The sequence below is a fragment of the Rosa rugosa genome, chromosome 2, assembly GCF_958449725.1.
Source record: "Rosa rugosa chromosome 2, drRosRugo1.1, whole genome shotgun sequence".
Lineage (NCBI taxonomy): Eukaryota > Viridiplantae > Streptophyta > Magnoliopsida > Rosales > Rosaceae > Rosa > Rosa rugosa.
In genome coordinates this window covers 47508247-47526896 of record NC_084821.1, presented here as the reverse complement: position 1 = coordinate 47526896, position 18650 = coordinate 47508247, and the positions used below count along the sequence as shown (strand labels likewise).

Sequence of the window (18650 nt, the reverse complement as noted above, 5' to 3'; positions counted from 1 at the left end):
TGGAGGTATTGAATAGAGCTGTGGAAAACATTGCGAATCATTGCAACCAATTTTTGAAAATGGGTGAGGACCTCATTTTTCTGACGCATTGGGTAAAGCCATGTATAGCGAGAGTATTCATCTGTGAAAAGCACATAATATTTGAATCCTGATGTAGACAAAGTAGGGGACATCCATACATCACTATGAATTATAGAAAATAGAGAAGTAGCAGAAATATGATTGGATGGAAAAGGTAATTGATGAGATTTGCTTAGGGCACAATTATTACAAAAAGGAACTAAGAGAAATTTTGGAGCCAATGGTGGACCCCAAACGAGCTAAAACAGAAGACGAGGGATGACCCAAGCGATTATGCCAAAGAGACGAGTGAACAGAGGAGAGGGCATGAGGAATGGTGGACTCGGAAGACAAGCGGAGCGGATAGAGGCCATCTTTACATGGGCCCTGAAACAACAAACGACCAGTACGTAAGCAATATATTTGATAGTAATCAGGAGCGAATAAAAAGAAGACAAGATTATCCTTTGTAAAACGAGCAACAGAAAGGAGATTTTTACGGATTGACGGAATACGGAAGACATTACGTAAAGAGAAATTGGAATCTCCAAGATTTAAGGGAAGGTTACCAGTATGGGAGATTGGCATAGAGCTACCATCTCCCATAAAAACATTGTGAGGGCCACCATAGGATTGGGAATTGTGCAGAGGCATGGAGGTCATATGATGTGTGGCACCGGTGTCAGGATACCAATTCGGATCACTTGAAAAATGGGCACCAGCAAAAGGAGGAGTGGAATGTGGTCCACTAAACCTGTGAGGGCATTGATTCAGCCCATGTTGAGTAGTGCGACAATTGTGGCACCATTGAGGTGATGGGCCAAGCAGACCCTGAGCCCAAGGAGGCCTAGCAGCCCAAGGGAAAGATGGAACCTGCTGATGGGGCATTGGTGAGAACGAAGGACGTTGATGATTGCGTCTGTTGCGCCCGCCATAATTCTGGCGATGTCCGGTGGAAGGCCGGCTTGCTGTATTGGACCGTGGTGGCTGATCACGGCGAGAGGGGGCTGGGCTGTGATGGAATAGAGCGGCAGAAGAGTCATGGAATGGAATTTGCTGGGCATCAAAGGCAAGGATTCGGGCTCTTAGTTCTGTGAAGTCTGGGAGAGAGGAAGTCTGAGTCAGCGCTGTCCGGAGCATAAGGTAGTCAGGCCCTAGACCGTGAAGCGTTGCAAGCACCAAATCGTCATCCGGAACAGGTTTGTTAATGGCAGCCAGAGAGTCCGCGATTGATTTGGCATGACAAAGATAATCGTCAACTGATCGGGAGCCTTTTTGAAGCTCAAGAAGCTACAACTTGAGGCTGGAGGCGCTGGCAGCAGAACGCTGCGAGAAATGGCGAGCAAGACAGTCCCAGATTCCTTTGGAGGTGTCGTAGCCAATGGTGAGCTGAGCAATACTCTCAGTCAGAGAAGTGGTAAGAAGGCTGACAATTTGTTGGTCAATGGTGAACCATTGTTCATGATCAGGATTGGGAATGGTTTTGGCTGGTGCAGTTTCGGTGGCAGTTGTGGTGGTGGTGGGAGAAGGTTCAGGGATAGACCCATCGACATAGACCCAAAGTTTTTGGCCATGAAGGTAAGGTTTAAGTTGGCGAAGCCAAGTTAAGTAGTTGGTTTCGGTTAATTTGGTGAATTGGGCAGTGTTTTGGGCAGGAGCAATGGAGGAAGGTGGGGTGGCCATGGAAGTTGGGAGAGGAAGACACAGAAGCTACAGGAGAAAAATAAAAGGGATGACAGGTGAGGATCCTAGACCTAGGCTGATGAGGGGTGTAGAATGTGAGTTTTCAATGTATTGATATCTGCAAGGATACACATATATATATGCAGCTAGCTGCTGCAGTTACAATGTTGTGATTAAATCCTATTAAATCCTATTTACAGCTATGATCTAAACTGATACACAAGAATCATAACAGCCTATGTAGTTAATGTAGGAGAAGCAGATGGCTGAAGTTTGGGGGAGATGTAGTTGTTCTAACAGGGGGTTCGATGCCCAGACCACATGTGAGAATAAGTCCTTTATATTCAAACGAAAGCCCTAATTAATTCCACAGGAAATGTAAAGACTATTGATAATTCAAAGCGGGGATCACTCATGTATTACATCTGTTTGTTAGATCCTTGGTTGGTTTCAAATTAGTCCATTCAAAATTCATTCCAATCCTTGTCTGAATCATATAATTAAAAAAAAAAAAAAGAGAAATAAATTAAATTAAAGAGTTCATATGTATCTGTGAAATTGACAATCCAAATAGCAAAGATCCACAACTTTAGTTTGGGATTTCTGGACACATGATTTGGTACATGGTGATAAAGTCTGGTGGTTCTAAAAGCTAGATGAGGTATATATCAATTCGAAGAACTAAAAGTGGCCTCTTTTTATATTCCATTAAATTGCAATTGATAAGGAAAGCATAAATTATCTTCAAGCCAGGAGTATAAACGCAGTTTAAACCAAGCCAACTTGAAATGAATGGAAGTTAGTTGGTCTCTCATATACATAGATAAAACCCGATTTTAAGAGGGCGATTTGCAAACCTCCCTCCGTCCAGCAACTACGTAGTTGATTCCATTGTCGAAAATAGTTTATTCCTTAGGTTCATTGCAAGGATCACTACTTAAAAAAATTAGCCAAATCAAAAACTATTTAGTGATCCAAATAGTGCAGTGGTACGCCTGAATTAAGCGCACAAAATTAATCTGCAAAAGACAATTGTTAGTATAGGATAAGCAGGGATCGTTCAGTCCGGGGATTGAGGGTACTTTCACAAATTACGTTAATTGAAATAAGACTATCGAAAACTAAAGAAAGAAAAGAGAAAATAAAATTGACGCAAAAATAAATGAAAAGGGGGGGGGGGTTAGGATTTTAAGAATGCAGATAATAATAATAGAAAGAAAACGTTGCAATTTTTAGGAATTCTAAATCAGATATATGGACGTTGAGAACTTCGTAATCCACCTCTAGTTATGATCAGAGAAAGACAATTTAACCTAATCTTTAATTACAAAGGCATGTGAATGAAACCAATCAAGAACTTTAGGATCGCCGCTAAAGCCTTATTTTTCCCAAAATTACTTAGAACCGTGAACGCATTGCATCCTAAGCTTGCTTATATGCAATCAAGGTGTAGAACGCTACCCTATCAAATTAACTCATTAAGCACACATAAACACATTAAGCTCTTTGGAAAGATTGATTTTAGAGTACAAAACTAGTGAGGAACGCCATCCTCGCATGTATTCTATTTGTTTGATTTCACCTAACATGTAGGCTTTACTACTTTAGTGTTTTAAGACCGTGAACGCACCTTAAAACTAGCTCCAAATTACATGCTCATATTTTAGGTGATCAATCTAAGACATAAACATATAAAAGATTTTATAAAATAAAATCAAACAAAGCATTCACAAAACCTTGTAATTGAAAAAGAGATTCAAAAGCTAAAAGTCCATCACATAACTAGGATTTCATACTAGTTCTCAACAAGAAAATTACTCACTCATAGTTTGGAAATCCAAAACCATATACATATTGAATTCGAAAAGTACAAAAGGAATAAACCGTAGAGAGTAGTAGATATCACGATCTCACTTTGATTATTCTTCAAGAAAGCTTGAGGCGTCTTCAAAGCAGGAGTACGACAAGATGATGGAAGATGATTTGATGGAAGATGGAGGCTACGGCTTCTCCTTGGAGTAGGGATCTCGTGAGCTATGATGAGGGGAGAGTATGGAGGCGTGGTTTCTGAATTAGGGCAGTGGATGGTGTGCATATGTGATGGAAGAGGTGTGTGAGAGAATGAGAAGAGAGGAAGTGATAACTAAGGAAAATGGAGAGGAAATGGTAAGACAAGAAGATGAAATGGATCAAGGAATGTGTGTTTTAGAATGAGAGGAGAATGTGTTTATATAGGGAAGAAAAAGAAGAGTGAAATGATGAGTGGAAGAAAAATAATGAAAGTGGAGTATGAAAGTGATTTGTAAAATATGGAAAAGATAGAGAAATGATGAAATGAAAGCAAAGCATGAAAGTGCAGAAACATGGAAGTGATGATGATCTATTAAAGAGATTGTAGTAGAAAAATATATCCAAGGAAAAAAAGAAAAGCATCTAACTTTCTTTATGTGGGTAGGAAACATGAACATGTGAATATTGAGCTGGTTTTAGATCAGTTTCTGCCCCTTTATTCCTTCAATTATTTCTCCAACAAGACTTCAGAATGAGCCTTCGACTTCTTCATAAAAAATGTTCCACTATGAGTGTAGATCATCCTGACAAATTTTCAGAGCTTTATTCCATGCGGTTGGGCTGGAAATGCTGTTGGACCTCTTATAGGTCCAGTTTTCCAGTTTTGCTTCTGTAGAAAATTGGACTGATTGTTTGAAGGCCTTCCACTCAAAACTAGCTCTGGCACTCTTCATAAGAAATGATCCTTAGGATGTCTAGAATGGATCTGGAAAGTTTCAGCTCATTTGGAGTTCATTTAGTCAGGCGGCCGCTCCTTCTTCCTTGCTTGACTTGGTTTCTCCTAGCCGTAGTAGGAAAATGTGTAAAATTGACCTTTTAGTACATTTCCATTTTTCTCCATCATTTATAGATAATTATGGACCTAATGCTCATTTCATCATCATCTACTCCAATGTACCTAAAAAAATAGAAATTAAGTTAAAAATCGATTCGTTAAGGAATTAACTAAGCAAAATGTGAGGAATTAACTATTAAAATACCACATTAAAATGCTCCTATCATGCAGACAAATATATTCCATCAGATAAATTAAAATCAGAATGGTTCATGCAGAGGCAACAAAAGAATCAATGCTTCTGTCCATTGATCTACATACCGAAAAGTAGAGGTCCACAATGTAAACTACCGGCAAGTTTAAGCAAATGTAACACAGAAAGTAAGAAACTGGCTACAGAAATGGAACAATAAAATCCAAACATCATAATGGGTCATCGCGACGATGTTTGAACTAAAAAAAAAAGGGAACACACACATCAAAACATCACAATAATCACATCACAAAAGACTAAAATCTGCAAATTTAATTAAAACACAATAGAAATGCAAATATTAACAATTTGTTAACAACACATAAAAAAACATTAACCATGAAACAAAACTACACAATATTTTTACTCATCTAAGAAACCGACAAATCAATACTGCAGTTCACATCGATTCTTTTATCAACGCTATTGAAACATCAATGCATAGAAAAATAAACTGTCCGACATTAAGTCAAATATATACCTGAATTGCAGACAATTAAACTGTCCGACAGCACACTGTTCCCAAAATCTGTAAAATAGAATAGGAACAATTAAAACTTTATAACAAATTTACCATCGTTGCAGATGCTATAAACTCAATGTAGAAAAACAACACAATACAATGAAACCAAATGAAACCAGTGGCTGACCTAACAAAAATTAGAGATTTATACCTGAATAAGAATAAAAGATGGAGAGAATGCTAAACAGCAGACCAAGGAACAGCGGCACTGCAATGATGCGTACACTTTTTTGCATAAAATCTGTAAAAAGCGAACAAAACTGCAACAAAATTATCAAACTAATTATATAACTACAAAAAGTAATCTCAACGCAATATTTCTGTAAACCAAAGCAAAAACCAAAAGGAAAAAAAAAATTGTTACAATAGCAAATTCTTATTTGAAATTGATCACAGAATGTTACCAAGCAAACTGATACACTGAGGTTTGGTTTACATAATTGAAATGAATGATAGTGACATAAAAATTCTTATTCATTGTATTGCTCTATCAAACTTAACAGTTCACGTATCTTGAAAATATGTGAGATATGGAACAGAGATGAGACAGGGTAAAACTACAAAACTGTTATTAACTAATTTATTGCTATTCCTATAAATCAGTCTATGTACATCTTTTTATCCTTGTTTGCATCTTTAGGGTTTAGGGTTTAGATGAGTAAAAAGAAATTAATTATATCTTAACTGGAAACCAATTTGTAAAGTAAATTGAAAAGATATCCTAATCATTTTTAGAACTGTGAGCAAAGATGCAAAGTATTGTTTGTCCATCTTCTTAATAAGTCTATATGATTCTCTCCTCTCCCAAATCAATTTTAGCGATACAGACTTTTATCTGAACAGGAACAGTAACAGAAGATGTAATGTTATTGAATGTGATCCTCTCGTTCTCAAAGGGATTGAGAGAACAGTAAGTAATTTCGGTACCTACTATACAAATCAATCAATCCCAATATCGTTGATAAAGGAAAAAGAGGGAGAGCCATTCAAACATATAAAATAACAAACTCTATATGCGTATCTTATAGCAACAACAGAAAACAAAGACAAAAGGCATCGATTTTTTGCATCAAAACCATATCAGTAAAGAAAACCAGCGAAACGGAAATCAATAAAGGCCAAAATGGCGATGGATAACCAAAAAATCATCCATAACCAAAACTCACAATAACCGAGCCCAGAAGAATCGAATCGAGACAATATTCCAGAAATTCGAAACCTCCAATTTCCATCCAAAGACCACAACTTTAAACAAAATCCAGAATAAGCAAGCCCAGAAGAACACAAAGGAGACAGTATTCAGATTCGGATGCAATCAGGCCTGAGAAGAATTAAGTGAGAAAATTACCAGATTAAAGGTTCGAACTTTGGAACCCAATTGGATTGATTCGGCGACGACTCTGTGCTTTAGAGATTTGCCCCCGATCTCCCTCTCTATCTCTTCGTGCAAAGCAAAGAAACGCACCCGATTTCTTGATCTCTCTCTATTTCTCGATCGTTCTTGATTTGATAAAGATGAGTACACGACTGTAGAAGAAAGAGGAAATCAACGGGAAAGACTCGATATATTCGGTGGCAGAGGCTGCAAAAAAATTTCAAGAGAGGGCAAAAGCGTCATTCCATTTGGAGCCAGTTTACTGTTAAATGAACAGGAGAGATGAACACCAACCCTCCTTTAGTATATAGTGTACTAGGAAATTAGGTCCGCGCGTTGCCGCGGGAACTGATTGTTGATTGTTTGCAAGTGAAAGAAACGTTGATTAAGAGATTGTTATGTGTTAGAAGCTGTGAAAAGAAATTATAGAAGAGTAAAGAAAGGTGGAAATACAGATGAGGGAAAATGTTGTGGAATAAATGAGTACATATATACAGGTTGTTTATGTGTATAGATTTGATTGAAGTGTTTGGCAGAAGCGGAAATTAAAGGAGCAATTCAAAAAGCGGCTAACAACCATGCCAGTATTATTTTAATCACTAAGCAATCAAACTTAATATAACCATTTATGATTTGTCTGGTCCAAGTTCAAAATGGAACTAAAAATATTGTACACAAAAATGACAAAACTAACAGACTTTGCAACTTGATTAGAGTTGCACTACAAATCAGTATAGGTGGAAAAACCCTGGATTATTTGGTATCAGCCAAAAGTGGAAAAAAGCAAGAACAAAAGTGATGAGATTTCTTGTTACTTGTTACTTGTGCTGAACATATAAAAGGTACCAAGCATGGAGTGCTTAATTTCTTTTCTTGCACTGTTATTCATCATTTTCCTCGTTCACCTTTCCTCTGTCCCATTGAAGTTATAGTCGCACTACTTTCTTGATAATCACACAAAATTTCTGATCCTATCAACATTACTGGTCTTTCAATCCAAATATTGACACCCACATAGAAAAGATCAATCAAGTGGCACAAACAAATCAAATAAACACTACGATCATACTCACAATACTTCGTTTCACACCATATAAACAAATGGAGAGTGTAATACCTTCAATGTTTCGGTGCAGACCAGCCTTGATTTCTTCACGGCTTCTTCCTCCCTTCCAAAGAAGAAAGGAGACCTATATAATTGGCATGAATAATAGGAAATCTGTCCAATATAAACAGATTCAGAATGTTGGAACACAAACCCACTATACTTGATTTCTGTCCAACTCAATTTATTATTACTTTCTTCAAATCAGCCAATTACCTTACGCATGAATCTAGGAAATGTATACTTCGATATATAATTGGCATTGTATACCTTTAAGGAGGTTTCTTTCAATTGTCAAAGTGAGACCGGGGATAGCTCCATCTCTGCAATCATAAACAGAGAAGTTACAAAACCAAATTCCACACATAAACAATTGAATCAGATGAGCTTCAATTAACGAAAGAAAGAAATATAAAAAAACTCTCACCTACCCAGATAAGTGCATCAAATAACCCAAATTGGTACATAACTACAACATTTTGACATCATAAATGGAACTGAAAGACTAAAACTTTGCTTCATTTTTCACAAAGTGACTCAAAAAATCACTAACCCAGATAGAAATTCCAGTGCTTTACTAAACATACAAACTCCTCTATCCAATGCCCATTGCAATTGAGTGGCCTTAATTCAAAGAACTTCTATAACTCTGCAAAAGGACAAAGAACGCATTTTTAATGCGATCCAAGAATACCCAGTAGAATAAGCATTAACAAAATCATGTAAACACTTTATACCACCATTAAACATAGGTTATCAAACAATGAAATGCGAAATTTTTTTGACTTGATCAGTATAATCATCACCAAAAATGTCAACTTCATCAGTAAACCCATCACCTTCAAAAGATGATAAATACTTAAGACTGACAAAATCACTTGTACCCACCACCCAAAATTTCCCTTCTTCTCGAAAGCAAAACCCAAAATTTTCAAACAACAAAAAATCAAAACTCTACCTTGTAATTTTTTCAATCAACCGTCCATCATTTTCTGGTTTAATCAGTTTTGATAACAAAATCATCATCACTGTCATCTTAATATACAAATACACACAATTCAGAAACAAAAACACTCACCGAAAACCACATTCTTCCTCTGTTGAAAGCCCAACGACCTCTTCCAAAACAAACCCAGACCCTCCTCCGATCTCCTCTTCTTTTTCCTACCTCAGCGGTCTACGATCAAAATCGGACATTTTACATCAAATCCATAATTCAAAATCCCAAATTTAACCTAGATCCCTCTCCCACTTCTTTCTCTGTGTGCCTCTCCGATCAGTCTCGGGATGAAGAGCAACTAACATCGTGCTGAGATGAATTCTTTATCTTTCCTGAATTTAACCTCTCTCTCACTCTATCTCTTCATGGCTCTCTGGATCGTTCTTGAACTCTCAGGAGACGTACAGCTGTTGGGGTAAAGAGTGAGAGACAGAAAATATCTAGAGCTGCACCTAAAGAAAAAAAGGAGGGCAAATTCGTCATTTTACTGTTCACTATGAACAGTTGAATGAACAGTCAAGGACATTTCTATTAAATAGAAGGGCAAAAAGTCATTTCACTGTTAAATGAACAGTGGCAAGGAACAGTGATTCGCTTTAGATGTATGTATAGTAAATGTTTCAAACAAAAACAAGGTCGTTGGTTATCAAAAAAACAAATAAAAGGTCGGTGTATATTTTAGACCCAAAAAAGCCCATTGGTAGTTGTTTATTTAGGCAAAAAAAATTTAAAAATTTATAAAAGTGTTTTGATAGGAAAAAAAAAACATTATAATAGTGTTCAATTTCATTCCTCTAAACTAAAATTGATATTTTGTTGAAGGAAACCCGAATTACGTGTGCCTACTTGGCCCAAACACAATTACTTGTTTAAGTTGTAATATGGTAGAATCTTCTAGATCTCCTAATTAATGTTTGATTAGGCTTTTTTTGTAAGGAAATGTGCCTGCCTAACCCAAACACAGTTACTTATTTCAGTCTACATCTTCTAGATCTCCTAATTAATGTTTGATTAGGTTTTATTTGTACTATACGATTTTGCACTTGTAATCTTTTTAGGTCCTTATTATTGATGAGATTTATTCTTCCGAATCTTTTTTCTCTTAAACACAACAAAACATGTCTTGAATTAGAAGTCAGATGATTAACATACTAAAATCGAGGTTTGTATACCACTGTGATCACTAGTGTAAGCCAAAGGGGTGTTCTTTTTATGGGTAGGGTGTGAATAGGGAATGAGGAAATATGAATGTGAGTCTCTAGGAATTATGGCTAAATCCCTCCATCTTAATTATTCTTAAATCGTAAACCCCTAGCTAAAATCTAAACCTAAAAATAATAATAAACCCTACTAGAATAAGAGCATCTTTAGCAATATTAGCTATTTTTGAGTCAAATGTTAGCTAAACACTTTTATTTTGGCTAGCCACTTTAGAAATATGTCTGTATCAGTGCTCTCTATTTTAGCTAATTTTGAATTTATATTATTTTGTAAAGGAATATTAAATAGTTTAAATGTATTTATAAATTACGTAAAGTAACTCAAAATGAATGTTTTAAATTATAGAGAGCCTCATCTCGCTCTCTATATTTAGGAGTGAGATAACTAAAAGTTATAATAGAAACTCACTTAGGAGTCTGGTGCAGCTGTTAAAATAGATAAAAAGCTACAAATGCTCTCTAAAATAGCTACGAAACTAAAATAGAGAGTCTGCTAAAGATGCTCTAAAACCCCAAATCTATTGAATTAAGAACCACAGTTATGTTACTCAAATAATTCATGGTTGGATCCCGTTTGGGGCTCAAGGTTTAGACGTTTACTCTTAAATACTTAGGGTTAGAGCCCTAAATTCTAATCACCTAATTCTGGTGTTAGTAGTTGAATTTGACATAGAACGACTCGACGGCCTAAAAATCCACCACCGACACAAGACTTAAGAATGGCTTCTTCTCAAACCAAAGACTAGAAAACTGAATCAGGTTCATGTAAGCATGGACCAATCCTCCATACATTCACTAATTCAAAATTCAAATACACCAAATAATTAATTCCTGTCATTATAGCCAAGATTCAAATACACCAAACAAAGAATCAGATTTGATTCACAGTCTACCAAATTAAGCTAGTGGCTAAGGTTTGGTCTTCCCACTCTTATCAGTCTAAAGATTCCACCTGCTTATTGCAGTCATTTAATGGCCGGATAAGTTGTTCTTTCAATTCTCAGTGCACATCAATTTTCAGAATTTAATTTTAAGGTACAGAAACACCTAGCTGCAGTGATCGTCACTGTCAGTTAGAACTGCTTTAAATCACCATTATTACCCTGTTCCAACTTCCAACTTAAAAGCCTATGACTTTCTACCTGCAGTATAATTAAGGTTTTGTCGTGATCTCCAACCTCTAATTTTCCTACTAATAACAGTAACCTTGAAGGATCACTAGAGCATAACATGAAGCTCCAAAGTAGAAATTCCTAAATCTTTTCATGTTTTCCAAAATTTAATTTCTAATGGAAATCTTTTCAATGCCTTTTGTTTTCTCAGCAATTATCTTCTCCCTTCTAAGTACCTACACTACCAGTATCCAAGACATCATTACCATTAATCCAAGAGTATCAATCAAAGATGGAGGGAGTACCCTAGTTTCAGCTGGAGGAAGCTTCGAATTGGGATTCTTTAGCCCAGGTAATTCGAAGAGTCGATACGTGGGAATATGGTACAATAACATATCTCCTCAGAAACTTGTATGGGTGTGCAACAAAGAAACTCCCCTTACTGATCACTCGGGAGCTTTGAATCTCACTAGCCAAGGAGTTCTCGTTCTGTTCAATGGCAAAAATAGTATTATCTGGTCATCATCCAACGAGACTTCAAGCAACATAAGTAACCCAGTTGCTCAACTCTTGGAGTCGGGCAATTTCGTGGTGAAAGATGGATCAGAGGAGGACTCAAAAGTTCTGTGGCAGAGCTTTGACTATCCAAGTGACACCTTACTACCAGGAATGAAGATCGGATGGGACTTAAAAACCGGCCTAAACAGGTTTCTGTCATCTTGGAAAGAACCAGAAGATCCTGCTCCAGGACAATTTTCATTCTCTTTAGATCGTAGTGGGTATCCCCAACTAGTTGTTAGGAATGGTTCCATAGCACATTACAGGTTGGGGTCATGGAATGGCCTTGGCTTCACAGGAACTCCTCAACTTAGATCTCAGAACCAGTTGTTCAAACTTGACTTTGTGTCAAATGAGAATGAAGTATACTACAAATATGAGCTCCTGAGCAATTCAGTTGAATCAAGATTAGTGCTCAACAGGTCAGGCGATTTGCAAAGCTTCATGTGGAGTGGCATAACAAATAGCAATCGCGTCATGTTCTCAGCTCCGGCGGATCAGTGTGACGCTTATAACGTGTGCGGTGCATTTTCTCTCTGCAGTGTTGATTATCCTCGATTATGTGCATGCTTACAAGGTTTCGGACCAAATTCTTCAACGTCCACCAGGTGTCTTCGTAGAACTCCATTGAGTTGCAATGATGGCTTCAAGAAGTTCACAAGGGTGAAATTGCCGGACACATCTTCGTCCTGGTTTGACTTGACAATGACCCTTGAGGACTGTGAGAAAGCTTGTTTGAAGAACTGCACTTGCACTGCTTATGCAAATTTGGATGTAAGGGAAGGAGGAATTGGCTGTTTGCTCTGGTTTGATGAACTCAATGACATACACGAATTTGATACTGGTGGGCAAGACCTCTTTGTAAAGATGGCTACCTCAGAATTAGGTAACTTTCTTCTCAAGTTTTGTTCGTTTTTTGTGCTATGCATACACCAAGATCCACATTTAGATCTTGTCTCAACTTTTTCCCACATCATTACACATAAAGATGATGTAGTGTAAAACAAAGCAAAATACAAAAGAACAGAAATTTAATCTGGACTTGATTATACTCTAAAGTTATATATGCTCAAAATCATGAAACTTGTTCACACCATATCTACTTCTCTTTCAGGTGACATAAAGACAAACAAGAGATCTAGCATGAAGAAGCTGGTGGCTATCATAGTCAGCTTTGGGTTATTAGTCATGGGAGTGCTTATACTAGGATTGGTTTTCTACATACGAAAGAAGAAATTAACAGGTAGAAATGATCTCTGTGTTTATTGATATAACTAGATTTATATTGTACTGTCAACTGAAAAATATTGAAAGGTGAGAATTTATTTTCTTCTTCAGTGGAAAACAATCATGAACCTATTGTTATTGAGTCTAATTCTTCACTGTTCTACTGCCTCAGTATATATGAAGAACATCCATGGAAACACTGAAGGTGGTAATGAAGATATAGAGTTGCTAAAATTTGATTTGGGCACCATATCTAAAGCAACGGATAACTTCTCAGACAATTATAAGCTGGGAGAAGGTGGTTTCGGACCAGTATACAAGGTAGTAACGAACAAAACATATATATATTATGACTAGCATCTTTTATTTCCTCTGAAAATATATACTTCAACTTATTTAAAAGATGGTTCTAGGGCACGTTGAAAGAAGGGGAAGACATAGCAGTGAAAAGACTTTCAAAATGTTCTGGACAAGGAATAAAAGAATTCATGAATGAAGTAATGTTGATTGCTAAACTCCAGCACAGAAATCTTGTAAAGCTTCTTGGTTGCTGCGTTGAAGGAGATGAAAAAATGTTAATTTATGAATACATGCCCAATAGAAGCTTGGACTACTTCATATTTGGTTGACCTTCTATTAACCCATACATATCTCAGTCTTATCATACTCCATATATATTAAAATTTTGTCTAGAATTTATTGTAGATTGGACTAACTTCTATAAGTAACTTGGTAGATGATACAAGAAGTAAATTGCTTGGTTGGGATCAACGCATCAACATTATTGGTGGAATAGCTCGAGGCCTTCTCTATCTTCATCAAGATTCTAGACTGAGGATCATCCATAGAGATCTTAAAACTGGTAATGTTTTACTAGATGAAGATATGAACCCAAAAATATCTGATTTTGGGACGGCTAGAGCATTCGTAGGAGATCAAACATCGGAAAATACTAAGACCGTGGTTGGGACATAGTACGTAACTCTCAACTTGTATTCTAGTCTATCTTAATTAGTTAGTCGATACATATCTTAGCAATTCCATCTTGCAGTGGTTATATCTCTCCTGAGTACATGGTTGATGGACTCTTCTCAATCAAATCTGATGTCTATAGCTTCGGTGTCATGGTATTGGAGATAGTGAGTGGGAAGAAGAACAGGGGATTCATTCATCCAGACCACCAACTTAACCTTATAGGACATGTAAGCTGAAAGAATTAACTTGTCCTAATTTATTCAACAACCAAGACTATTCTGTAATTATGTGAAGTTGAAGATGGCTTTACAGATATTGTTTTCTTTCAAAAGACATAAGAGATTCAGAATGGCCAACTCATACACAAATAATTTCATTATAATTTCAGGTATGGAGTCTATGGACTGAAGGAAGATCATTGGAAGTAATGGATAAGAAGTTGGATGGCTCCTATGCTCTAACAGAAGTGTCACGATGCATTCACATAGCTCTGTTGTGTGTGCAACAACAACCAGAAGATAGACCAAACATGGCATCTGTGGTCCTAATGTTGGGCGGTGAGGGATTATTGCCTGTGCCAAAGCAACCTGGTTTCTTCACTGAAAGGAATCCGTTTGAAGCAGAGAACTCTTCATCAAGCAAATTGGAATCATATTCAATAAATGACATGAGTGTAACAGAGTTAGAGGCACGATAAATTATTATTTCCTCGAAGCAGTGGTGGAATACAGTTGATGGCAAAACCATGAATCGCTTTTCTAAAACTCAGTGTGTTAACTGTTAACCATGCATCTAATAATCTATATATCTACTTGAACTGTGTGAGATACTATTTACTGCTGATCTTTTATAAGTTTCATTTTTGTTGTAGTATATATGACTCATATTGTATGAGTCATAGTATAAATGTCTATATCATGTAATAGATACTTGAGTGTATAAATATAGGTACTTGAGTGTATGAGGACTTGTGTAACATACTTTATGACAAGAAGCAACAGCATGACACTTATCATCATTGAAGACAAGTATGTGGAGCTGCAGCCCTCATCAACCAAGAGAAGATTATCACCAAAATGATAATATCTTAGAGTTTTCACACTAGCTTTGTATTCCTATATAAACCCTCCATTGTGAGAATAATAAACACACAATTACTCTCTCCCTCTCTCTGTTAATTTACGTTTTTCTTTAAACACGTTATCAGCACAAAATTGCTCTAGAATTAGAATCGAAATTGTCAAAATAGAGGAAGTTCATAATCCGATCAAAGCCATTTTTCCAAACCTACAAAAAACCTCCAAACCCTAGCACATATCAAAGCCCTTGATCCAAGAAGCCCAGAACCGGTTTCAGAACCGCCAGAACTGGCCGGAAACCGCCCGAACCGGCTGCCGGAAATTTTGAACCGCTGTCGATTTCTGCCAAACTGCTGCAGAGACCTGCCGAGCAGCTGCGCAGAAGCTGTCGACAGCACCTGCCGAGATCTGCCGAGCTGCTGCTGAAGACCTGCCGAGCAGCTGCCGAGACCTGCCGAAAGGATCTGCCGAGCCCCTGCCTAGCAGCTGTCGACACATCTGTCGACAGATCTGTCGAACAACTTTTCCGGAGACTTTCCGGGCACTTTTCCGGCGACTTTCCGGGCACTTTTCCGGCAACTTTCGGGAAACTTTTCCGGCGACTTTCGGGACACTTTTCCGACAACTTTCCGGCGACTTTCGGGACACTTTTCCGGCAACTTTTTGGTCATTTCCGACAACACTATTTCAAGGTATTATTTACTAAAAGTTCCCGTTTTTGAGTTTTTACTCCTTTTTCCTCTCTTTCTTTTTCTCGGGAACTTGCAATAAAAAAAAACAGAATTATAGAAATTCACGCTAAACGAACTAAGAGCGTTCGTAATCAATGAACTAAGCGTGTTCATAATATTCGGACGTCCGCAAGCATCGATTTATGATCATATTAAACATCATTGTTTTGGTCTAAATCTAAATATTATTGGAAATTGATTTCTTGGTAGCATAGCTCGGAAATCTTATTATTTTAGATTTCGTGGAAGTTTAAACTCCGAAACTAATATATCTTCTCTTCTTATTTTCAAGGATGTCGAATGAACCTAGACTCGACTTTCAAATGCTTGACTCAACGGGTTAGGAATATCATAGCTGGGTAACCGACGTTGAGAACCATCTCACTTCGAGAGGGATATTGCCTATAATCCAGGCACCTAACCAGGGTCTTGTGTTCCAACGAACACCCACAAAGCACGCACAAGCTATTATCTTGATGCGACGCCATATGGATAAAGCACTCAGATTGGAATACATGTCAATCAAAGATGCAAGAGACCTATGGGTAGCGCTAGAAGAGCGTTTTGGTAATATCCAAGATTACCTCCTCCCTGACTTGAAGATTCAGTGGAACAATATACGCTTCTCCGACTTCAAGTCTGTTGTTGAATACAACTCAGAAGCTCTGTACCTCAAAGCCATGTTGAGGTTCTGTGGAAAACCTCTCACAGAAGAAGAACTAATTGAGAAGACTCTCTCCACCATCCCCGTCGCAGCAATTGTGATATCAAAGCAATATCGCACTGAAGTCAATGCTGGACGAATTACGAGGTTCAATGAGCTCATCAATATCATGTCGGTATCTGAAAAGCACGACAACATCCTCGTAAAGAATTATCATTCAAGGCCTATTGGAACCAAGAGCGTTCGCGAGACAAATTATAATGCACCCAAAAGAGGGCGCAAGGAGCGGTACCCTAATAATAGGGGACAAGAAGGACGAATGGGTCCATATAACCACCCCAATAAAGAAGGAAACCGCAACTTTAACGCGGACACACGTGGTGGCAACTATACACGTGGTAGCAACTCCACACGTGGTGGCAACTCCACACGTGGGAGAGGTGGATACGGTAGCAACATGGGCCGAGGATATGGTAGCACCATAGGCCGGGGAGGTAACAATTTGGGCCGTGGAGGTCGCACCATGAGACGTGGTAGTAGCAGCAACCTTCCTAGGGAATATCCACAACGTGGACAACCTACACCTCAAATGAAGGAAGGCAACCACAATGACAGGTGTCATCGGTGTGGATCAATTGAGCATTGGTTCAAGCAATGCCATGTAAGTACCCAACTAGCTGCAAGCTACAAGGAGTATAGGCAATTGAGAGAGCAAGAAACCAATCTTGCTGAAGATGAAGATATCAATCTTGATGAAGATGAAGATGGTGATGATATCACTCTCACCACTGAGGACTTCAAAGCTGCAGATAAAGAGCACGAGGATGCCGCAGACTTCGATTAGAATAGTCCTTTCTATTTTCCAAGAATGGCAAATGTACGTGCCTTAGTCAAATGACAATTGTATTAAAAAGCTTTCTCATGTGGCGCATCCAATGTAGTATGATGTCTAGGAAAGTAATTGAGATCGGGGTACTTAAGCGAGCCTCGCTCCACCAACATCTCTCTACTTTCCTAGTCATATTTCATTGGAGTTACCAAACGGATTGAGTAACTACAATGTCTAAAGTTTGATTTTATTATGGAATAGATTTTGGAAAACTTTGATGTAATCATTGGCTATTTTCCTTATTAATAAAGTGTCGCATTATTATTCAATGTCATGGACATGTGTTAAATTCCGAACTTTATTATTTGAAAGATATAAGAGCCAATGGTTTTCATGTGGAAACACATTGTGAGAATGGACAAGAATTCATTTGCATTACCTCTGATGACTACGGACATAAACGAGTATTAGAGAAACTTATGTGTCACTCTAGTGGGTTGTATGCAACCACTATTCGAGCCATTAAATCAAACCATGTCATAAGAGATGACTTATGGGATTCTGACACATATAGGCCTTGGCAAGACCGTTTGGGATATCCAGGTCGTGATATGATGTTCCGTATATTAAAGACTTCACGAACATCCATTCCTAAAAAAACAAATAGAAGTACGAACCAAAGATTGGTCCAAAGAGTTACTTCGTTTTGCAAAGCTTGCTCTTTAGCAAAGATAGGATCGATACCATCCTATGCAAAGGACACCAAAGAAAATATACCATTCTTGCAAAGAATGTTCAACCAACTTGCGGACGTTTAAATATCTCATGATGTTGGTTGACACGCAAACACACTGATCACGTGTTGTGCTATTATCCACTCGTAAAAGCTACGTATGCTATACTCCTAGCACAAATCATATGACAACGGGCTCACCCCCCGTCATCCTTAGGTCAATTGGGTTTGCCTATGCTAGAGAGTTTACATCGAAGACTTTCGATGGTTATTGCAAAGGGACTGATGTTGGACATCAAATTCCCATATACACGCCCAAAAGGTCTCGCGGACATAACTACGATGGTAGTTCGGACATTGTCCTTATATCCGCTTGGGGTGATGCAATATCGCATACAACTATGCTAATTTCTCTACGACCTACCGCCACTCAATGTATATATGCGTTACAGCTAGTGACTAGGTACAAATATTTTGTACTTACGCACATTCGAGTGAGCCATTTATGTGCCAATTGCGCTGCCACAGTGCCTATGGTAGGTCCTTACAAATAAGTGAGCAACTTAGTTGGATTTGAGACTCCAACAATCGTCCGCCACTTAATGCCCTTGCAAAGGCGATCTCTTTCCCGTTTGATTTACGGATGTCACTTTGATGAGACAGTCTTCCCATCGTTAG

At 37.9% G+C, this 18650-nt stretch overlaps 1 protein-coding gene and 1 long non-coding RNA gene across 5 annotated transcripts; one reads left to right on the top strand and one right to left on the bottom strand.

Annotated features, from left to right (window-relative positions):
* Nucleotides 1–3423: 3423 nt before the first annotated feature.
* On the bottom strand, nt 3424–9281 carry LOC133734777 (uncharacterized). 3 transcript variants are annotated; one of them, XR_009858566.1, is made up of 8 exons: nt 8923–9281; nt 8398–8493; nt 8061–8167; nt 7857–7958; nt 6713–6946; nt 5516–5605; nt 5323–5370; nt 3424–4711 (listed from the first exon to the last, which is right to left on the bottom strand). It is a non-coding gene; the product is annotated as an uncharacterized LOC133734777 (long non-coding RNA). The 3 variants fall into 3 exon arrangements; XR_009858565.1 differs by having other exon boundaries at nt 5516–5624; nt 8115–8167; XR_009858564.1 differs by having other exon boundaries at nt 8115–8167.
* Nucleotides 9282–11236: 1955 nt separating this feature from the next.
* LOC133734768 (G-type lectin S-receptor-like serine/threonine-protein kinase At4g27290) lies at nt 11237–15034 on the top strand. Of its 2 annotated transcripts, none has more exons than XM_062162383.1 (7): nt 11237–12620; nt 12849–12977; nt 13134–13282; nt 13375–13585; nt 13698–13935; nt 14076–14163; nt 14325–15034. In XM_062162383.1, exons 1-7 carry the CDS (start codon nt 11354–11356, stop codon nt 14631–14633), a joined length of 2391 nt encoding a protein of 796 aa, XP_062018367.1. In that variant the 5' UTR covers nt 11237–11353; the 3' UTR covers nt 14634–15034. The 2 variants fall into 2 exon arrangements, with proteins under 2 accessions (XP_062018367.1, XP_062018366.1); XM_062162382.1 differs by having other exon boundaries at nt 11238–12620; nt 14013–14163; nt 14325–15029.
* The last annotated feature ends 3616 nt before the right edge of the window (nt 15035–18650 follow it).